At 39.4% G+C, this 23,872-nt stretch overlaps 1 protein-coding gene across 1 annotated transcript; it reads right to left on the bottom strand.

The window, feature by feature from the left end:
• Nucleotides 1-3,035: 3,035 nt before the first annotated feature.
• LOC117263440 (chitin synthase chs-2-like) lies at nt 3,036-23,323 on the bottom strand. The gene is made up of 22 exons (XM_033636760.2): nt 23,206-23,323; nt 21,345-21,480; nt 20,290-20,478; nt 19,214-20,093; nt 18,350-18,533; nt 18,038-18,133; nt 17,686-17,847; nt 17,371-17,545; nt 17,149-17,250; nt 15,819-15,960; nt 14,195-14,395; nt 13,885-14,000; nt 12,132-12,300; nt 10,735-10,914; nt 10,366-10,644; nt 9,751-9,934; nt 9,591-9,625; nt 9,422-9,486; nt 7,795-7,905; nt 7,459-7,673; nt 7,238-7,322; nt 3,036-4,787 (listed from the first exon to the last, which is right to left on the bottom strand). Exons 1-22 carry the CDS (start codon nt 23,229-23,231, stop codon nt 4,713-4,715), a joined length of 3,807 nt encoding a protein of 1,268 aa, XP_033492651.2. The 5' UTR covers nt 23,232-23,323; the 3' UTR covers nt 3,036-4,712.
• Between the last annotated feature and the right edge of the window lie 549 nt (nt 23,324-23,872).

The raw sequence follows: 23,872 nt of genomic DNA, 5'->3' as shown, positions 1-23,872 counted from the left end.
GAGAGAAACGCAACATTGATTTACAATTGTGGTGACCTCCTCCCAGGCTACCTTTGCATCATCAGCCCGTGGAGGTCTGCTCGCAGTTCCGTATATTCGGACACTGCAAGCTTGGACCTCCCGGACCAAAACATCAGTTTCCTCCTGGGAGAAGTTTGGCCATCTGACGCTGCTGCTCTCTTCTGCCATGGCGTATTGAGTAAACTCTCATTACGCCTTCGCGCGGCGCATTTAAGGGCAAGGAGAGGGGCTCATTTGATTGGTGTGATGTGTGTAAAACCCACTCCACGCCTTCTCTCCTCCCTCTTTCCGACTTGCGCAGGTAGGAGGGACGGAGGTGGGAAAGAGGAGTGGCTGCGCCAGGCGCACGGTGTGCCAAACTTGCAAAATCCGCCTGGCCACACCCAGTTGGCGAAGCGCAGGTGCGCTGCGCCCCTGCCTCGCCCGGTCTGCGAAACTAGAGCCCTTTATATCTAAAAGGTCAAGGGTCAGCTTCACTGTGACATCATAATGTTCTGTAGAAACACTTTTCTGGCCATTATTTAACACCATTACCCATGAACAGAAGGGGAGACATTTGATTATAGTTATTTTCATTTTCTAGGAAGCGCAAAGACAATAATCACAACCATTCATTGTTGACACACTGATAGTTGTTGAAACATGAGAATAATTTTTAAATCACACAGGAGGGTCTCAGAGGCCTCACTTTTTTATTGTCTATTTTACCACAGTGGATTGGTTTGGGTATTTTTGATTTTCATCTTCCATTAAAACAGACATAACAGACTAGACTGATGTTTGACAGTGTCTGGCAGTCTGTCTCCTTTTGAGATACACTGCCACCTATGTATGAAGGAGTAGATTACAGTTTTCAGACCGACATTCACACCTCAAATCAATGGCTAAATTCAAACATAACTTGAGACAACTCACAGCACAACTTTAGCTAAGGCTGCACCATCCACTAAAAATGGGGTATAATGACAAAATTATTAAGAAAATGTTCAGCTGCATCTGGATTGGCATCAAAATACTCACATTCTGTGGCTCAAAGCTAAACACTTTTTTTAGATATCTTCATTATGACAAAACAAAACAACGCTGAAACATTGATGTCTTGTTATGTAACAAAAACAGTGGCAGTGATTGTGTCTGTAGGTCTACACAGTAAACACACACACCAACAGACTGTTACGCAACTTTACAGTGAACTCAGTGACATTTTAAATATAACAATTAAAGATCAACAATGGAGCTACATACAGAGGAGAGGCTTTATCAGGCTGCCAGGGTTCAGGAAGTCCTCCTTGTTTTTTCAACCTTGTGTTTTGTTTTGTTTTGTTTATTTTTTTTAAATCTGGTTGAACATTCCAAGCTCATGAACAGAGAAGAACAAGGCTGTGTACAAACTAGGGCTGCAACTACTGATTATTTTCATTTTCAGTTTATCTGTGTGTAATATGTAAAACTTTGCCTTATGGGAGGAGACATGTTGAAATCTGCTGACAGCCATATCTCCAGCTGCACCAACACAACTTGACAAATGAGAGTGTGTGTTTTGTGTCTGACTAAAAATGACAAGATCTGATGATCTGTGAAAGCCATCTGTTCCAAAATACATCTACACATTTCAACTGTACATTTCTTTTTGTACAGTTTCATTAGTTTATAATATTAAATTTCTTTCAGATAATAAAATGCCAAATAATTGCCACAGCATAACCAGGTAAAAGTTAAATATGGCTTTTCATTTGGCTTTTCATTCTGGGAAATTCTTATTTTCCTCATAATTAATACCAAATTATACTTATTTTTTCTGTTTTGCCCTAGAAAGAAATTAAACATTATTTATTCAATCTCCCCTGGCCTGCTGAACTAATTTTACATTTTAAAGCAACTTTCCTTTCTTTCTTTTTTTTTTGTAAAATTCAAGCTCAAAAAATGTAACTTGATCTACATTAAGTAATGTTTTGGCTAATGACTAATAGCATCTACCAATTAAGGTGTAAATAGAAGTTAAAGTTTGTAGTGAATCAGTTCTTTAACTTGACTGTAACAAAATCAGAGTGTGTATTTCAAAGTAAAAACTATTCTTAGATGTCAGTTTAAATATTAGTTGTTTTTTTAAATGAAAAAAATCTAAATTGTAACAAAGTAAAAGATGATGTATAATCTTTACAGTAATCATATTTTTACCTTGTGTGAATGTAGGTTTTAAAATCAAAACTGAAGGTTTCAACAAAATCTTAAATATTATGTGAGGAAAAATTAATAATTTCAACTGTAACAAATTTGAGTAATTTTTTTATTTTTATTTTTTTTAAATCTGGTCCAAAATATATATATATTTACCTCCACCAAGGAGGTTATGTTTTCACGAGCGTTGGTCTGTTTGTCTGTTTGTTTGTTTGCCTGTTTGTTTGTTTATTTGTCTGCAAAATAACTCAAAAAGTTATGAACGGATTTTGATGAAATTTTCAGGAAAGGTGGATAATGGGAAAAGGAACAGATGATAATATTTTGGTGATGATCGGTTGAAGCAAAGTGGATAAAATAATAAATAAAGTCTATGGTCTGACAGCCTCAGCAGCAATTAAGACAGTGAAAATAGCGCCATCTGGTTGCCATAAAGCACGTCTTGTTCTACTTGCTAAATATTGTTGTAATTCTAAAGTTGAAATTAATGTTCTGTGTTGGAAAAAAAGAAAGTGAAAAATACAAAAAAACATTATATTCTGTGTTGGTACAAAATGAAAACGAAATAAATACACCACAGTGTCTCCATGGTGAAGGCATATAACCTAATAATGATAGTTATACAAATAACGTAATTGTTATGCAGGCTGCAAAATCTGATGCAGAGGGGGAGGGAATATCACTTATTTGGCGGAGGTCTGCACTCTCTGAGTGCTTTTCTAGTTTTTCACTGTATTCATATTTTGAGTAATGTCGCTGCACTTCTATCAATGTCATGTTGAAATTGTAGATCATAAAATAGAATATCTAAATATTCAAGACAATATGAGATCAGAGACGTTAATCAAAGTGTTTTATTGAGAAGTAAGGACAATAATCAAGTTTAAATTAAAAGGTTTTTAAATATTATATATAATTTATAACTTCACACACCATCATTATTGGTTACAAATCAAAGCACAATTTAAATATTTGTTGCTGTTCATCTCACTGACCAGCATCCTTCTTTATAAACTACAGGATTTTTCAAGGCACCTGTGTAACAAACAGTAATAGCACATTACAAAATCAGGAATAAAAGTGATTAAAATGAAAATATGCACAACAAGTTCTCATCCCAACTCGTCAAATACCACCACTATGTCAGTGGACCAAGTCAAAACATGATGTACTACTGTAAGTAGCCTCAGTCAGTTTTGGATGTTCAAGGATGGCGTGTCAATTTATGCTTGTGACATGGATTGTGTCGTTTTAAAACATGCTTCCCGTTTTCACAGGAAATGTACTGTTCTGAGTCTTTTTCGGAAAAACTTACAGCATACGTAAAACATTTAATTTTTGGTATATTTCCTTAAATTTAGGCAACAAAAACATTGCTGCATGCCAGGCAGGGGAAAAGGGCATTTTTGTGCCATGTCTTCCTCCTCCCTGTTTTTCTTTCTCTCTCCCTCCACTGTTTTCTCTCCAGGTGCCAACAACCTGATTACTTCCCACTTAATGCAGAGTGCTGGTTGGTTACCTCAAGCTTATAACCTGCCTGTCCTCAATAAAAGGAGTTCCGGCCTCTCCTTTTTGATCCTCTGCACTGGTTAGATTTGCAAATAGACATGGCTTGGCAATTAAATATGTAGAGTTGTCGCTTACATCGTGTAACGTCACGCGACATACATCACTGCATGCTACACATACTCGCACACTACATTGTTATTAAAATAACTCCACTGACTTTTGGTTTCACGCAGCAAACAAACAGGGTTCTGGGTGAAAGTCCAGACTTTCTTATTGTGTATACTATGATGGTTGCCAGTTGGCCAGTGTGTTTTATACTGCCGCAGAGGGTGCCTATGTGCATTGGTGTCTGATACTGATGTCCACTGACAAAGCACCTGTATTTAATTAAGAGTTGGGAGTGGGCTGAAATGCCTTCAGTTCGTCCTTTTTCATTCTTCATGTTGTATTGAAATGACAATCAAGTGTCAATGCAGAATCATCACAGCAAAAGATATTTTGAAGTAAAATATCAGTCACATCCTTCATATAAAGTGACAGTGATTCACTGCGTCACCAGTAAGGCTAATTTTTTTTCAGTTTCAGTCTTTGACTCTTTCTGTAAGGGGCCAATGTTCTCTCAATTTTTATATCAAAACAACTTTCTCTTTAGTCATCTACGTTTTATATGCAAATCAAATACCAACCCAGATGTTTCATTAATTAAAAACTGAAAATAATGAGCCTTAGCTGTCAGTCATTAGCAGCATTTAATGTACGACCTTGATGTTGCCATGGTGATTTACACACAAACACACAAGACACACACAAACTGAGGTTGTGTCGTTCTGGTTCTACAGTTTTGGTGGAATCATTATCATTAGTCTTATGAGAGGCACTGGATTGTTAAAAATATCAATCAACTCAATGAAAACAATTTAAATAAGTTAAGTGTAGCTTCTTTTAAATCATAGATACAGTACTTATTGTTCCAAAGTGCTAAAAACAGGTTAGTTCTACCTTGTTTACACCAGAGTTCCGCCGTCAGGGTTTCTTTGGACGATTGGGTAATCACTGCTTTTGTCTTCATCATCGTTGACCTGCCAGGAATTCAAATGATCCCATGAATGCTACCACACCTAGAACTTTGCACACATGACCTGCCAACAATTTTTCCAGTCTAACCATGGTATTAGAAGGGTGGGGTATAATAGAATACGTTGCCATCAATCTTAGCTGTCAACTTAAAGCTTATGAACCTATCAGTGGCTGACACATTAACTGGTCACTTGGCTTTGTCACTCAGGAGATGCATCTAATTAAGGAGAGACTGTACAGTATGTTCAGAACATGCACATTAAGACTGAATCACAGCGCCAACACTATCCAAGGGCTTTGAAATGACTGACCACTCTATTAAACAGAGGGGATATGAGTTGCCAAACGTGTTTATAGAATTCCTGGTGAAACCTGGCGATTTATTGTTGGGCATGAAATGTGTTTTCCTGAGTTTATCTGAGGTTATAGGTTGGTCTCAATGCTGCTTTTTCATCTAATATTGATAATACTGTAAAATCTGTACTTTCACATAAATTTTTGACAAAGTATCGTGCTTTGGCATAGCTGCTGTGATGCCACCCATTGGTTTGGGGACTCACATTTTGAGGCTTCGAGTCTAGCATTTTGGCCGTCGCTGTTGTGTCTTTTTGGAGGCAGAAGTGAACATATTTGGCACTGTGGAGGAGTGAGGGGTGGATGTGACTCATAGACAGTGGTGAGGCCTTGCAGACAGCCTGTCACCCAAAACAGCCATGCCCTTAATCATGTGTAACATTAAGCCAGGAGTCAGCAACCTTTACTATCAAAAGAGCCATCTTTGACCAAATATAATTCAAAAGAATCTGCCTGGAAGTCCAAAACTTTTTGAGCCTTATGGTAACACTGCATATCAAATCTAAAGTAATGAGCATACAAAAATATGTTTTACCATAAGATGAATCCTCTGCATTGGGCTATTTATGACTATTTGGTACTTTAACACTGGCGGTTAAAGCAAACATGCACTATCAAATTCTGTTTTTTCCTCTGAGTCTAGCCACCACTGTTGAGGTCTGGCAAAATGTACAGGAAAAGCAACAGGCTGTAGACGTATGATGCACATTTTACTTGACGAAATGTGAAAACTTTTTTTTTTTTTTTAACAAGCCTAGTGCATAGGTTACAGTAAGTAAGAAGTAAGTGAGACTGTCTTCAGGCCTACAATAGTGTTAAATAGAAATGAAAATGCTACCAAAAAAAAAAAAAAATCATTTTCATAGGATATCTTTAGTCAAAGCCACAGAGAGCCACTGGAGAGGGGCTAAAGAGCTGCATATGGCTCCAGAGCCGCAGGTTGTCTACCCCTGCTTTAAGCCTTGATTAAATATAAACAGGTGAATTATATAGTAATGCACCCCCTGTACAGTTGTCATGAAGGGGGGAAATTAGCTAAAGGGACCAAAACTGTTTTTTATACCAGAATGTAAACATATTTATTTCTGTTGTAAAGTGATGTGATGTTCGCGAACGAGCCGAGTCTTTGAACCGGCTCTTTGAAGTGAACGAGTGAACCGGCTCTTAAGAGTGAACGAGCCAATTCCTAATTTCTTTGTTTTTTGCTTTAATTTACTCTGTATACATTAATTTCAGACTATTTGATCCGGAACACACACACACACACACACACACACGCACACACACACACACACACACACACAAACACGCACAGCAAAAACACAAAACAAACAAACAAAAAAACGAATGGATGAACCGCATCTTTGAACCGGCTCTCACAAGTGAACGAGAAATCCCATCACTATAAAGTTGGGCATTGTATCATGGGGGTCTCTGAAGATTGACTGGCTTCTCAAACCAGCCCCAAGAGGCCATTAGAGGAACTGCAATTTTTGACACTTCCATATTGGCTTTATTTTTCAGCCTCGTAGGTTGCTGCTTGGTCTAAAGCCAGAGTTTTCCATGTCACAGAAATGGGTCTCTTTTAACCTGGCTAGATCGCCATGGTAACTAATGCTACATAGCTAACCTGGTCGTGGAATTCAGCAAAAAAAAACAAACGGTGCCTTTCATAGCTCCTTTGGACATAGTGTCACTCTGTAGTCAAAAGTCGATATATGAGTGATACAGTTCTCAGCAAGGGAAATACGTTACATATAAATGCACTTGATTCAACCTGCATTTACTTGCATTTAACGCAACATAATTCCTTCAAATGATACAATAACAAGTTGGATTATATTTTTATGTTTGGTCCTGATTTGCTGAAGCATTTACACTGTTATATTACAACTGTCTCTTGGTAATCAATAAATTTCATTTCACTTTGCCTTGCCGAAAATTTCCTTCATTCCTTCATTATGGGACATTTTCAGTATACTGAAATGCATTTATTAAGTATACTGTTTAAATACATCAAGTTTAAAGTCATCAATGGCAGTGGCAGCAGTAGTAACTGTAAAAGTGGAAGGAATAGTAGTATAGCTGTTGTATGTACCTCTATGAGTGGCTGTTGTTGTATTTGTTTTTCAGTTGGGGACTCTGTATCCAGGTAGGCCACATAATGGATCAGGGTGTTTATTCTGAAACAATATAACAAACAAACAAACAAACAAAAAAAGAACAGAACAAGAAAGTTAGAAAGGAATAACTGATCTTTATTTATCATAAACTTCAACCTCTGTTTTAAAAGAAGTCACTCCTTTGATTTGAGCTGACCTGTGGTACAGCATGGCCAAGAACTGGACTACCACCAGCAAGGCGAAGGCCAGGATGAACATGAAGCCCAGAGGGTCGATGAAGATATAGTCTCCGGTGAACTCCAGGTTGGTGTCGAGTTCTGGCACCTGGATGAAGATGGGCACGTCTATGACCTGGAGAGTGAAGGTCGCTATGAGCCAGAAGGCGTTGCAAATGAAGTAGACGAAGGTAATCTATGGAAAAAGGGGAAAAGATTAATTTTATATTGTTATTCGTTTGACAGCATTAAACACCAAACAGCATAATCTTAACATATCACCAACATGCAGTTTAAAACATTACTCTGATAGTCACCTTGTTTCTCAGCTCCTTGAGGTTCTCAGCCATTTCTTTCTGTTTCTTTTTGTTCTCAGGAATAGGCTCCAAGTATCTGGCCATCAGCTCTCTGAAGAACTGATCCTCCTCCTGCAGAGAAATACAGAAAGTATTTTAAAAAGTGCTACACCTCATGTGTGTATTATGCTGCTTCTTTCTGTATTTAATGGTGCATGCCAAAGTCCTCATGAGGTAAGATTATTTTTACTTCCCAAAAAACATCAAATATGGACAATAAACGTCATACATCACTCTCAATATATGTCATCTACAAAACAGAGCCTCCCAATTTGGCAGTCTATTCAAGCTGCAAAATGTTCCCAGCTCTTCCTTCCCCTTGTCAATGCCGCTGCTGCCCTACATCAGTTCTGCTGCTTGCTCTTTCAGCCCCACCTCTACCCAGCATCCACCTGCAACCTCCGGCTAAGTTTTAAATGAAATAAACATTTAAAACTTGAGTGTTCTGACCACCTGCAAAGATGTTAATGCAACATTCCACTCTGGCCTGTTTGCAGTGCTGGATTAAATATCACTAGATTAAAAACATTAAATATGGCCCAGACAATCACAGGATGACAAACTTTAAGGGTGTCTTACTTTTGCAATGAATTTCCTGCCAATATGGCTGTTACCTTATTAACAAATGGACAGACATGTGTGATCATGCCCAATCTTTAGCAGTGGTAATAAAGAGACACAAGTCCCTTTTACACTGCCTGTTCAAGGAGGGAATGTTGTGCTGTTATTCCACCTCGCTGTTCTTTATCAAAGGTACAATCACTGAATGGGGGGATGGAGTTGTCTTGCCTTTAAGCCAACAGCGAAGGTGGTAACAGCTCCAAATCTTTTGACCATAGGATGAGATCAACCGCCATATAACAGGGACAATAAATGATTCGTCACTGTCCGATGAAAAACACATATCTCTGGGCTTTGGTGGCTTAGTGGTAGAGCAGGCGCCCCATGTACAAGGCTGTTGCTGCAGCGGCGCAGGTTCGAATCCAGCCTGTGGCCCTTTGCTGCATGTCATCCCCCCCTCTCTCTCTCTCCCCCTTCATGCTTACCTGTCCTGTCCATTAAAGGCAAAATGGCCCAAAAAATTTCGTAAAAAAGAAAAACATGTATCTCCACTTTTGACAATTTTGATTTTTTACAGTGCATGGAGTGTCCATAATATTCCCTTGCAACCATTAGCATTGGGTATCCAAATGACCAATGGAAATATGTTTTATTACATAATCTATTCAACATGTATCTCTGTTGGGTGTCAGAAGTATCCATCAAAGCGCATAGAAAGTCAAAATCATCAAAAGTGGAGATATGTGTTTTTCATCGGACAGCGACAGATTGTTATTTTCATGAAATGCTATTGTTATTATTTATAAAGCACTGTCAACACACGTTACATATACAGTTCATACTTGGGGCTGAGGCTGTTGTGTTAAACATCACGCATCATGGCTCATTTGCTTGCACGATGCCACCATGCTATCTAAAATCACTCAAAGGGTGGCTAAGGCGGTGTAATAAAGGGACCTTATAGCTTTCATATAGCGCGGTGTCTGTGTTAAAAGGGCTACACAGTGATAAATTGAGATATTCACACCTCATTGAGGGTATCCTCCTGTAGACGCATGTCAGCAGACAAACTCTGCAGTTGTTCGACCCAATCTGGAGAAAAGAGGAAGATGGGAAAATAGTACACAACATGAACGCATGTGACTCATTAATTTTTACAACTTATTTTTGCTAAATTGCCTCATACGAGGACTTACTTTGGTTAGGGCAGGTGAATGCAGGCTCCTCTCGCCTTAAACAAAACAAGAAATATAAGAAACAAACCAGTTAGTTCATATAATTTGCACATTGCAAATTGACAGTGTAAATGTATCCTAAACATGCTGCATATACATACTTTTATTTTACTTTTCTCACCTCTGTTCCTCCACAGGCATGCTCACATCATCCACAATAGTGTTCTGGGGTTGAGGTTCAGGCTCCATTGCCTCCATGCTCAGATTCTCCTGGCTAAGGATGCGTTCTTGATCTTCACTGCCTCTACAGCAGAGCTTTCTACAGCATTTGGCCCGTGAGAAAAACCGTATAAAGGCGCTTTTGGCTGAAAGAGTAACAGTCAGTATCAGCTCAAGTCAAACATACAGTGAAGCAGCTTTTAAAAAATAATGGCCTTCGTCCAAACCTTTAGTGCTGACAGTGCAACCATGTAATGGTTGTGTAACAATATTGTGTAGTAGATGTAATAAAACATGTAATGGTCATTTTTTGCCTATTTTAGAACTCTTATCAACCAATCCCCTAAAACTTATGTAGTTTATCAAGAACTGACTTTAATTTGATGCTTTTTCTACTAAAATCAAGGTGAATACATTTCATAAAGACATGATTAATGGTATTACACATGAATGAAAGTTTACTCAAACATGAAAAGAGTTATAACTGGCTATAATATTTGGGGGTTTTATTGTTTTGAAGGTTGATGTTTGCACAATATATATTCTAATCATTTTTCAGGTTACAACTACTATCTACCTTTTTGGGCTTTGGTTTGTGGAGTGGTGGCTGCAGATTTGGCGGCTCCAGCAGCAGGAGCTGTCTCCCTGGTGCCCCAGGACACGTTGTTCATGTTAACCATGGAGTAAATAGCCAGCAGCAGGTAGGCGCTGGGGATGCACAGAATGTAAAGCAAGCCATAGATCACCAGGCCAATCTCCTGAGGATGCAAAAGTGCAGTAAAGAGGTAAAAGCTGGCAAGGGCGATGATGAAGAGACTGCTTGGATTCATGATGGTTTGGTCCCGCACCATGTTGCCTGATGGGAGAAAAACAGATGGAAAATGAGGCTTAGAAGGCAGGAGCCTTTAAGTGTAAACAGGCTTTGTTGACTGTCATGTTTATGTACCTATTATGACAATCGCTGCTATCATCATGAGGAAGGCGTACAGGATGCTCATGACTGCTGCAATTTGAATCTGAATGTCTGACTTGATCTTGAAGCTGATGCCGAGGAAGACAGCCGGAGGTATGATTGCCATGATCAGAGCACCACTGGGGTGAACGTCTAGCAGCACAGTCAAACTACCTGAATGATTGACAGAGACAAACAAAAGAACAGGTTTAACAACCACACCGTTAAAGGGATGGTTGAGATTGTTTTTAAGATGGATTGTTTGAGGCACTTATTCATAGTTATTATATACAAACAGTAGATGGTGATTGGCACACACCCAATTTGTAGAAGCAGGCAGGAGTACCATCACGGAAGCAAAGTAATTTACTGCTGTGGGCAGGAGCAGCAGCAAAATGTATTCTGGCCAACTAAAAAAATCAACTTCAGTCCTTTGACAAAAAAAGTAATTTTACCCCACAGAACACGGGAGTTGCTGAATATCAGCTGCCTCATTCAGTAAGTTTGTTTATGTTATTATAACTTATGTTGCTTCATCACAAAATAACACAAATCAAGGCAGCGGAAGACCAGCAACTTCAGTGTCCTGCAAAGTAAACTCACTAAAAAAGAGCGTACGGCACGGTGGCCTAGTGACTAGCACTGTCGCCATCACTGGTTCGATCCCAGGAGGGAGCCCTGAATATGAGTGTGAATGGTTGTCTGTCTCTATGTGATAGCCCTGCAATAGTCTGGCGACCTGTCCGGGGTGTTCCCTGCCTCTCGCCTGTCAGCTGGGATAGGCTCCAGCCCCCCCAACGACCGTCAAGAGAATAAGCAGCCACGGAAATGAATGTATGAGTGTAGATAATCACTTCAGCTCCCTGTTAGAAAGGGCTGTCTGATGGCAAGGTAAAGCAGTGAAAATATTCTGAACACAGCGTACACTTAAACTGATATGTTTTTTAGTTGGCTAAAATACATTTTGTTGCTGACCCCTGTCCAAAACAGTACTGACATGGCTTAGCTTCCATGTCAGTGCTCCTGTCTGCTTCCCCAAACTGTGGGCATGACGACTACAATCTACTGTAGGTAATACCCTGACTATGGACATAAGCACCTCATACAACCCCACATTGAAAAATCAGAACTATCCCTTTAAGTTATGATGATCTAATTTACTTAACCACATCCATACATTAGCATTAACCTTTAATCACTATAGTGATAAATGCTAGAATTTCCATTTATTATAATGTCACTGAAATGATTGATTCAGATGTAGGTTATTAAATGATGACTTGATTTTAACTTTGTTTCATAACCAAATAAACTTCTGAACATTAATGAATACATCTTTTTTTTTTTTTTTTGGCAGAAAGAAAATGACATAACTCTAAAGCAAGCCTGACCTGCGATAATAAGGATGACAGTGGAAGGCGCCAGGATAGACGACGCCAAGTTGAAGAGCTGGTAGAACATGTAGGGTTTGGACATGGATGGGTTCCTCTTGGAAATCAGGTTGGTAGAGCCCAGCAAGTCCGCAATGTTGGCCATGGTGGATGGTCCCCATCGCCGACGCTGAAAATGGCAACAGTAGTGTGACTTATATAGAAAAATGTCAGACAAGATGGCGGCATTATCAAGTTATTTGTAGCTTGCTGTACTTTCAGTTGAACAACCAATTTGTTTCTAGTTAGGTAAAAAATGCCAGTGAATCATCACATTTTGTAGACTACCTGGGAAAAATATGCTCAAGTAGCCACATAGCCTTGACGTAACCCATTGGTTTGTAGATTCCAATTCTGATGGCTTGCGTTTGGCATTTCTGCCATCACCGTCTTTGATTTTTGAGCCAGAAGTGACCATATTTGGGTGAGAGAGTGGAGGTAACCCTAACCTCAGCTAGCAGCTTGGGTAGCATGGTGCATTTACAGCTGTAGTTAACAGTGATAATGCAAATGCTAATTTTTGCTAGTGAACACATAATTAAAATTATTTGTACAAAATGTACTTACTGGAAAAACTGGACTCCTTAGAGGATCTTTTAGTACAACCAAACACTGAACAAGACTTTTTTAGGCGACCAAAATGTAACAGTTAAATTGATGACCTTAAAACGAACTGAAATAGCAACGGATACGGCAACGCCTTTACTCTGTGAATCTGGGGTCACGCCTCGATTACATTACCTAATCACCCTTGACGCCATGGTAGCGACTTGTCAACGGACAGCACCCACCTGTCACCCAAAGCAGTCCCTAGATTATGCATGACTTTAGGCCTTAATAAAATGTAAACGTGTGAGTTATATAACAATTCACTTCCTGTACAATTGTGATGAACGATAAAAACTTAACTATAGAGACCAAATCATTTTTGTTCTAGGCTGTATACATCTTTATTTCTGCTGTAAAGTTGTGCATTGTATAGAGCTCAGCCTCACGTAGCCATTAGAGTGCAGTTTTTGTCACTTTTGTGTTGGCTTCATTTTTCAGCCTGGGGGTTGCTGCTTGGTCAAGGTGTAAAAAAACCACAATAAGCTAATTTTCTGAACTAACCTTTGCACAGTACCAAAACTATTTCTATTATTTCTCTTCCTGCAAAAAAAATATTTGCAATTACTACGGATAGGGCAAAAATATAAAATAAGCTGGCTATATATCTTGATATTTTCATTTTCATTTTTGCATAAACTAACAACAAACACATGACAGGATCCATTTTATGCCATGTAAGTGTGATATGGACTCACATTAATTCATTCATTCAAAAAGGTGTGGAAAGTGATGTTTTATTGTTGCAGTCATTTAAGTAACTTAACCAGCTAAGTTATTTAAGGGCATCTTTTCAAAGTAATGGCTGACATCCATTTTAATTTCATTTTACATCTTATTTCACATCTACATAATTGAGACAATATTAATCTTGTAGTTACTGAAATAATTGTACTTGACCTTTTCATGTTGACATACACCTGGTAATTATCTCCTTAGTGATTATGACGGTACACAATAGAGCAAAGTTCTTTTAATAGCCAAAACTGGTTTGGCACTTGAATCTGGTCCAAAGAGTGTTGCACAAACAATTTTATTAACGTTTTTCACATGTTGGCAACATGTGCTGACCAGAGTTCAGCTGCTGACAAATCTGAATGGCTCCTACCTGGTTGTAAAATTCTTTGAACTCCTCTGGGGCGTTGGTGTAGGCGTCAGAGGCCGCATTGTACTCCACTCTCCATCCCTGCTTCAGCAGCAGAGTACACAGCCAGCGGTCCTCACCTGCAAGGACCATTAGAGATCAACAGTGTCAAATCTACCACAACACCATTAACTTTTATTTAAATCCACATTACTAAAGTTTTTATCAGGTAAACTACTTCTGGTTTTGGTGAGACTTTTATCTTTATCCATAATTTGTGCACAGCCAGTTGTAGTAGTACATCAGCTGACTGCTCCTTGGATTTTTCAGATACCTTGGTCAAACTGGATGTAGTGTCGAGCCGCTGAGGATTTGATGGTGTATTTCTTCATCACATTGTCGTCCATCAACGCTGCTGCTCTGAACAGACTGAAGCAGCCAGGGCTGCACAGCACGCAGCCAAACACATGCTCTGCTGCCTTGTGGAGCCAGTGGCCCACTGCATATTCAAACTTCTGGTACCACACCATGGGACCTGTCAGGGAAATACAAAGCTGTTACTACATTAGCTGCTACTGTGTATCTATCTAAGACAGGTCTTTGTTTTGAAGAGCCTTCTACAAAATGTGTTAAAGTGAATTAGTTTAAAGTAGAAAGAGGATCAAAATACACCAAAAAAAAAAAAAAAACAAAACGCTAAAAAAGCTGCGATACCTACCCATCACTTTGTGGACAGATTGGTCATAAGCCAAATAACAGCAGTTTATTGGCAAAAAGGGGCAACACATGGATGCACGTGGCATGGTCTGGCATTGTAATACATGAATTAGCTTTGGACATCTCTTACTTTAAAGGAGCTGTAAACAATATTCAGAGTGGGTCTATGATTTAGAGGTTGTTTGCATATGGCTCTCAACATGGACGTGGCTGAGCCGGCAGCTAGCAGTTAATGATGCTAAGAACATAATCAGTGTTAACCAGGGCTGGGAATTCCACAATTCCACCATCCCGTTATCAGTGGTTACAGCCAAATCAGTGCAGTGCAGAACACCTGCAATGAGCTAGCTTGTGGGATACACACACAGGGACTTACAGGCACTAACATACATGTGCAGTCCAGTCCGACCATCTACCACACATACGTCTATAGGCATTAGTAGGCGTAGACACTTCAGTCGCTTCTCTTGTCAGCCCTGCTAAATATGTGCTAAATTTAGGCTCATATTTCTATAGTATTTTGCATGTCTTGATGGTGCTCTTTGTGGTTGGCTTGGACCGTGGGGGTCAAGTCACTCATCGGAAATCAACTCACCTGTCTGTAAATTCTCCTACCTCTGACTTCTAGCTAGCTAAATGCTAGCTAGCCAGGTCAAGGTTTGAACAGTTAAATTATGCCAAAGCCAGAAACCATGGATTACCAGAACCATCCAAAAACATGGACAAATATAAGGCATCAACCTACAATGCCAGAAGATGCAAAAAAATAACTAAATTACAGTGCACAAGTTAAAGGAGCTGACGGAATCTCATTTCACTGGAGTTGTAAATTGTATAATTCCATGTGACAAAGACTGATTGATAACAAAGAACAGAGAAGCTCAGATTACAACAAAAACAAAGGTAGCGTGACTTCATTCTCTGCTCAGGGCATCCTTACTCCCTATATCTTTACATAGCATATAATGGTTTACTGCTGAATGAGTGCTCTGAATATTGTATAGAGCTCCTTTAACTTTACACTGTCAAGTACATTTTGTAGTTGCCTTTTAAAACCAAACAACATAAAACCCTCTAACATGCAGTTGACAATAGCATCCCGGCATTTAATCGTCTAACACCAACTATCGACCAAGATCAATTTTTGGCATAAATACATTTCAGGTCCTCAAATTCTTTCAAATGTTTGCTGATTGGTCTGGTTATTAATGATCCCTCTCCTTCTAGAGTGTTTGACCAACCTGATCCAGTGGGATGAATCCTGCCACACGCTGCCCCGACACGTGGGTACAGTTTCAAACGATCAATGAGCAGCATCACAGCAGCCGGCTGGAAATCTGTGTCACCATCTAAAGCCAGGAGGTAGGTGTTGTGCTTCTCTTTCTGAAGGAGCAGATGCAGTCAGAAGCATTAAGCTACTTTTCACATATTAATAAATAACTAGTCCATACCCATTGAGTGCACAGTTGCCCACGTACAGTTTCACATGGTGTGTGTTTGGGATACAGGTCATAGGAAATTGCAGATTAAATAGTCAACTGAACCTATTAAGGAGAGCAATGTATTCAGACAGAGTTTTAGTGAATTTGATAGTACGATTGCTTTATTGAAAGTACAGTAGTACCGTTGCCAATAGTGGGATAGTTAGTGGGCTAAAACTGTACATTAGCAGTTGAGGTAGCACATTGAAAGGCAGATAGTTAAAGTGTTTATATGTTGTATTGACTTAAAAGTGGGGCGCACTGGTAGAATGACTGACTGACTGACAGAATGCCACACTGACAGTTTCCGTGATTATGTACAGCATACCATACCATGACTTAGTCATACCAAAAATTAGAAGAAAAAAAAACAAAACAAAAAACATTCGGCCACAGAGCATTTTTCTGTTGTTATAGTGCCACCCAGTTGCCAATTAGAATTAAATTTCTCCAGTCACCTTGAGGTGTCCTGTTCTACATATCTACCAAGTTTAGTAAAAATTAATATGGCGGTTAGGCCTAGATAAGAAATTAGCTCTCTAGCGCCCCCATTTTGTTTGATCAGGTCAATAATGGAGGGGTCCCCTCAGATTATGTGTGGTCATATGCCTACAAAGTTGCGTGGTGATCAGTGAAACCCTTGAGATGTTATACACCTTTATGTGATGAGCCACGCCCTCCACAATATTCATTGCCTTATAGAAGCTCAGTTTTAGTAAGTTTTCCAACTTTTGCCAAGAGGGAACTTTAGATATTGGTCCCTAGATTTTGTTCACAGAGTTTCATGCAGATCGGTCAAACTTCCTAGGAAGAGATCAATTTTAAGTGTTTTTCAAAAAATTCAAAATGGCGGAAAATCTATATAACCAGAAGTTATGGGTTCTACGACATACGGGGCATGAGATATGCCCATTCAAAGTTTGCAATTTCAATTGGTTGCTATAGCGCCTCCCCTTTGGCTAATTGATGTAATATTGCTTCATTCCCATCCTCCCATGAGCCTCTTTTCGTCATTCATTATATAGTAAGATGATGTAATGTGTGCACTGGTTCATGTGTGTGTGCATCCACGTGTTTTCCCTAATCTCACCTGAAGCTCTTTTTTCAGCTCAACCTTGTCCTCTCCTTTCATCCACCTTTTATAATACTTGGCTCCAACTTTCCAGCCCAGGAGAGAGTACAAGTACATAACCTGTAAAATATCAAATAGTAATCAGCAAGCAGACGCAGTAAAGGAATGGCAATGACCTTATATGATTTGACACTTAAATGTTACAAACTATTTACACTGTGTTGCATCATTTTCCCCCACCTGAGACCATCTCTTCTTGTGACGAATGAGTTGCTTGTCCTTAAAGTGGACCACCAAACTGTTTCCATGAGGCATGGTGACCGCCAGACGCCCTCCGTATGGCGTCCTGATGACCTTCTGATCAGGGATCTGCTGCTGATTTTTGAAGAGGCTTTTATCTATGTTTAAGAAGATGCTGGTGACAGAGGGCAAAAAAAACATACTTAAGTTGCATTTAACGTGACAATCTGTAAAATTACAGTTGCAGTCTAATTACTGTGATATCTCATTTCTTTATTTTTTCATAAAATCAAGCTTGAGTTTCACAGTTTTTACCCGTAGACTTCTCTGATAATTCCCACAAGCATCTCTGCGTATGTGTTGACGTGGCGCCCCTGACTACCGGGAACATTTCTGAAGGCATCGTCGAAGTAGATATGGGCTTCAAAATTCACATCATTTGTTTCTCCTTCAGTCTTTGGCCTGTATTCATCCAGTCTGCAGAGTTACAAAAATCACGTGAAACATATGTGATGATGTTAAATTGAGGCTTAAAGAATCAAATGGGAATTCTATTCCAATCAAACTGGAGGTTGTCACACTGCAATAGAGATATTTTACGAAATGACAGCTCATGTTTTCCAGGAAGACGTTAGTCACTGATCATTTCTTGTCTCTGTTACCTTACCGGAATATTGAAATGATGATCTTCATCATCTCATCGTAGGTTTCATGCCACATGGTTGCACATAGGAACACCTTCACTGGGTCTAGTGGTTGGAATCTGGAAAAGATAAGATTGGCATTTTTGATACCTCACACCAACCAAACAACACATAGCCAATCCTAACCCTGACACTTATGTAACTCCACCATGAAAAAGTGACCTAAGTATGTTCGGAGGGATTTTTCTGACATGCTTTCTGTTCATCTGTCTTTATGTGACGCGTAGGGCATTCCTGATCTTCCCTACACACACACACACAGAACCCACACTTACTGTTTCCGTTTTGCAGTCGTCTGGATGTCGAATCGAGTGTTTAGAAGCAGGGACTGCTCTAAAAATCCTCCTTCATACAGCCTCCTGATGAAAAGGTTCTGAGTCCTCTGGATACGATACAGACTGAGGTACCAGAGGTGAAGAGTGGCCAACACAAGGCCAAGCCACCAGGACACGGCTGAGCCTGAGGAAAGATGGATGACAAGATTTAAGGAAAACTATACTTTCTAATCCTCAGGCAGTCATTTAATCTGTGACAGAGTTTATATGCAGGTTGTTCTCATACACTGTTTGTACATATACCTACAAAAAGTATTGCACCAACATTCGTATATATCCCATGTTATCATGAGCCAGTAATTTGTGTTTATCCCATTTGGGAAGGCTGGGACCATGTGACCAATGCACAGAAAGAGACAGGTTGGGTAGTGAATGGGTGACAGAACAAGTTAACGCTGGGTTGTTTTAAAGTATGTTGTGGCCATGTGTCTCTTTCTAAACCTAACCTACATATTTCTGCTTTAAGTATGTAACTTATTGTTACAGAGCGTAAGGAAACATTGTTTTATGGTACAATAAAATGCTGAAATTTACTTTTGTCCACTTTTCTTGTCACACTAGCCACTGATTCTCTTAGTTAATCCATTTATTTTCCATTAGGCCACAAGAGAAAAGGCAGCAACCAAAATAGGTAAATGTTTAATGTCAGCAATGTTTCTTTAAAAAAAGAAAAGGGACTTTAAATCCTCTCAATATTTTTGAAGCCAGAAAAGGACATGGTGACCTAAATTTGAACCCTCCATAACTTATCATACATGCAATTCAAGTGGATGAAAACTGTACAAGTTGTAAAACATTTATTACCTGTCAGTAAGCCAATGTCAGCTATACTGGACATGTCCAGGAAGCACAGGGTGTGTGTAACATCCAAAACCAGCTCAGGGAACACACTGCCGTTCAAGATTAGGTTTCTTCCATCCACAACTACACTGCAGTAGTTTGTAAAGTTGGTGCTCTCAGTCCCATTCAGACTTATTCTGTAGTCTTGATAGTAAACAATAACGGGGACGATGAACAGAACCATGACTGCCAGAGAGGCCAGGTACAAAGGAAGGATGAAGCACCGTCGCAGGGCATGCATCTTGCAGGCTGCCAAAGAGAACCAGTGGCAGAGTGCAGAGGAGATCAGCTGGACCCCAATGATAATGGCTATAATTTTTGTTTCACGCCTCGGTATGGAGGTCACAACGTCCCAGTCCATTTGGGCCAGAGGCACATAAGCGCCAATCACACAGGCAGTCACCACGATCCTGAGCAGGCTGGAGAGAATGTTCAGAATGTTCTGGCACTTTCTTGTGTCTCTATACAGCTCTTTGAGTGAAACAGAGCTGCTGTTCTCACTGATCAGTCTCAAGTAGTTTTCCCACCAGTTGAAAGACACCAAGAAGCACCCGCCAACAGCCAGACCCACCCAAATGGCCATCTTGGTATCAGTAGGATCCTTCGTAATGTATAAGAAGAGAAAGAGGACATATCCAAGCAAAAGGAGGAGGAAGGCAGTGATGGATGGCACCAGGAAGCGGTTTCTTTCTTTGGCAGTGCATTGAGCGATAACCTGTAGGAGTGCAGAGAGAACGGCTACACCACTCAGTATTGTCACATTGGTCACAATGTCCAAGTGTGGCATTGCCACGATGGTGAGGATCGCTGCACCCATAGCCACCACGAATTCGAAGAACAGAACCTGAAGAAGAAGCAGAATTAGATCATTGAATATATTCAAGAAAAATACTTTGTTGTTTGAGCTTTTCTAGGTGCACATATTCTCCTCAAGCATTAGCTCAGTTTTACATTAAAAGGGTCATCATTGTAAACTTATACCTTTTTAGCAGCCCCCCCCCCCCCCAAAAAAAGAAGAGCAGTTTAGAAATCTTTCTCACCAAAGCTGCAGTTTTTTTGGCCGGCAGCTTTGAGGTTTTGTAACATGCTTTCCAGAGGCTCTTTAGTAAGAGAAGCACACTTGAAGCGATGAGAGCACAGGCAATACACAGCAGAGCAACAGGTTTCTGCTCATCTGGGAGGGTCTTGGTGCCTTCACTGGACAAAGTGATGAGGAGGAGGAAAGACGTCTGAAACAGAGAAGGAAGTCGAGGCAAGACAGAAAGATATAAGTGCTTTATAGAATGTAAAAGAGAGACAATACAGTGAAATAACGTACTTTTATTTGAGATAATCTGGAAACTTTAACCACTACTTTACACCAGTGGATTTATGATGAGCAGATTGAACAGTTTGTTACTTGTGGAGGGGGGGGGGGGGGGTGGGGGGGGGGGGTGCAAAAAGGGAAGGCATGTCAAATAATTTTTTAAGCACTGGGACTTTTTTTTAAGGTTTTTAATTTTGGCTAAGGGGAGGGGCATACAGCTTTAAATGGTGATATATTGTATTTATTTTACCACCGAAGAAAAGTTTTAAAGAAAACATGCCCTCTTAACCCGTGGATTTTCAAATTTCCAATGGTCCTTGGACACCGCATGTGCTATGAACGCTTCCATCAGGAAAAAAATTCAAAACATAAGCGAATTTGAGGTAAAAATAGTTTTATCTTATCAAAATCATGTTATTCTATGTCTCATTTCAACTTTGGCCAAAAATAAATGGTGTGCATGACCAGCATGCACGACAAGAGTGAAAAACCGAGGCTTTTCTTTAACTTCAGGATTTCATATTCAACTTTTAACTTTTAACTTTCAAACATTAAAGGGTAAGTTTTATGGTGAAGGTGGTGAAGGGAGGTAATGGTGAAGGGAGGGTCATGTATTTTCTGCCAGTCACTCAGGGAGGCTCAAGCAAAAATATTGATAGCTTTGGGGGGCTGCTATCTGCAGTCCCACTAAATCAAGATTCAATTCAGATAATTTCCCCTATACAAGTCAATATAAGTGAATATGTGTTTTTGTGCACAGCGGGTCAGTAAATAGAACAAAGAACAAACCTTGCTACACAGAGCCAACCCAAACACAATCACAGCGACCACACAGAGAGAAATGCACTTCAGTAGTTTGATCATTTTCCATGGCGTCTGTTCATCTTCAATGATGGGGATCTCTTGGCAGGAATCCCACGGCCTCCTTAAAAGAACACACCAAAATGTAAAACTCCGTCCAGCTGAGGTTAGGAGTACTTTAGTTCTGCACTTTTAAAGGACAATGACTTGTAGCGAGGTATGAAGCAGGTTTAGTAACTAGATATGTTGGTAGGTAACACATAAGTTGCTTTTTTTATTTGTTTTTTTTTTAATCTCATATAATATATACATATACTGAAACAAAGAAAGAGGGGAATAGATGTACAGATAGATATATCTATAGCTTGATAAATATGTCACGTTTTTATTTTTTTATTTATTTGGATATCATCAAGGTATAGCATGCTAAATTTTTGTGTTGTTTTTTTATTTATTTATTTAATGTAGCTCTGTTTGTAGATAAAGGAACTGTTCTATCAAAAACCATTTTAACATAAATGTGCCTTCAGTCAGTTCAATATCATGAACCACTGACTACAATCCAATCCAGCAAAGCCAAAAAGTGAAGCATAAAAAAGTGACTTTTCCACTGAATAACAATTAGTGTCAAAAAAGATGGCTATGACCATAAATGGATTACTGAGGTGGCCTACCTGGGGGCTGAAGTGTCAAGGGCCCCTGGCCTTCACTTACAAATTGTCACTCAAATTAAAGTGATAAAAAAAAATCCTTAAAGACACACAAAATGACCAAAAGAAAAAAAGAAAAAAAATATATGGGATGCCATATCCACCCTGCTTCACCTCACCCTCACTCATCTGGAAGACAAGAGCACCTACGCCAGGATCCTGCTAATTGATTTTAGCTCGGCATTTAATACCATCTAGCCACAGCAGCGGGTGGAGAAACTGCAGCTGCTGGGAGTGAGCACTTACACCTGCAACTGGGTCCTGGACTTCCTCACAGAGAGAAAGCAGACTGTCAAAATCAGCAGCAGGACATCCAACACCATCACAGTGAGTACTGGATCACCACAGGGATGTGTTCTGAGCCTACTACTCTTTACCCTGCTGACGCATGACTGTACTGCCAATCATAACACCAACCACATAATTAAATTTGCTGATGACACGACCGTTGTGGGCCTCATCACAAATGGAGATGAATCAGCATACAGGGATGAGGTGGAGACCCTGATGACTTGGTGCAATTCACACAATCTCTCTCTCAGCACAGGAAAAACAAAGGAGATGATAATTGACTTTAGGAAGGCTCAGGCAGCCCACTATCCTCCTTTAATCATCAGCGGCTCTGTTGTTGAGAGAGTCCTGCACTGTTCTCTTTTAAGTGTTTTAACTTGCGAAACAGTATTTCGTTTTTATGTACCTGCGTAAGAATGACAAATAAAGTGAACCTAGTGAACCTGGATATGTACATATCAACTGAACATCATAATGTGTCACAAACGTTAAACTCACTGGTTAAATAATTGTTTAAAAGACAGAATTGCTTTGGATAAAATTGTCAGAGTTCAATCAAACTTGATTGATTTAAGTGTAATGATAAGTGTTCCTTCCATTCCAGCAATAATATTATCAGAATAGAGTTGTTGTTTTTTTAATTAATCACTGTATGGATCAACAATGACTTCAGACACTTTTAGTAATTTTCAGAATGAAGAAGTTAAATATTGGTAATAAAGTAAATAAAAACATTCATCATTGATTCCTGGCTTGAGTTACTAACTAATAAGTGATTTATATTGGTAAAAACAGTTATATAAAATAATAGAGATATGTCAGCTTTAATTAATAAAGTCTCTACTCACTTGGGTAAGCTCCTGTCGTCATCCATGTTTCTGATTAATGTGAACACTTCCCTTGACAGTTCCTATCTGTGTAACACTCTACTGAGCATCATGTTTTTTGTCTGCATCCAGATGTCATCAACATGCCAACAGAAGCACAATCATGTTTGGTAAATCAGTAAATGGTAACACCCCCAACATGCAGGTTGCTGCAGGTGAAAAGCCAAACAAGGAAAACGGAAACCAGGCTGAGCCAGGTATTCCTATAACACCTGAGGGCATATGGCACTCTTTAACCTCAAACACTGACTCCTATTGTTTTTTTGCAAAAATTAAAATTGTAATTTTTAGATTTAGATTTTTCTTTAGATTTTTTTTTAACTTGTGGCTAGAAGCAGCTTTATCATTTTAAACTGTTTATACAATGAGTACGCTGGCTTCAACGGGTTAACACATACAGTGTACAAGACAGTAAGCCTACTTATGGTTTTTACCACAGTGATTAGTCACATTAATTAGTGACAAAAACTCCTCACTTGCATTTCAAGAAATGTGAAACTCAAAGCAAACATGTTTCCAAAAACTACAGACATAATAACAGCATAATATGGATTAAGTTTCATTGAGTCAGACTTTGAAACATATTCTGGGACATATTTCTGCTTTTATAATGGCAGGTATGCCCTCT

Source organism: Epinephelus lanceolatus, chromosome 16 (assembly GCF_041903045.1).
Source record: "Epinephelus lanceolatus isolate andai-2023 chromosome 16, ASM4190304v1, whole genome shotgun sequence".
NCBI lineage: Eukaryota > Metazoa > Chordata > Actinopteri > Perciformes > Serranidae > Epinephelus > Epinephelus lanceolatus.
Note: the sequence above shows the minus strand (reverse complement) of the source record. Positions and strands in the feature narration are given on the sequence as shown.

Excerpts from the sequence above, each read along its gene's own strand:
- LOC117263440 (XM_033636760.2), bottom strand. The coding sequence starts at position 23,231 with ATGGATGACGACAGGAGCTTACCCAA. Across the intron at positions 15,961-17,148 it reads AGCTGAAAAAAGAGCTTCAG|AAAGAGAAGCACAACACCTA; the intron begins GTGAGATTAGGG and ends CTGCTCCTTCAG. Across the intron at positions 9,487-9,590 it reads ATTCACCTGCCCTAACCAAA|ATTGGGTCGAACAACTGCAG; the intron begins GTAAGTCCTCGT and ends TCTTTTCTCCAG.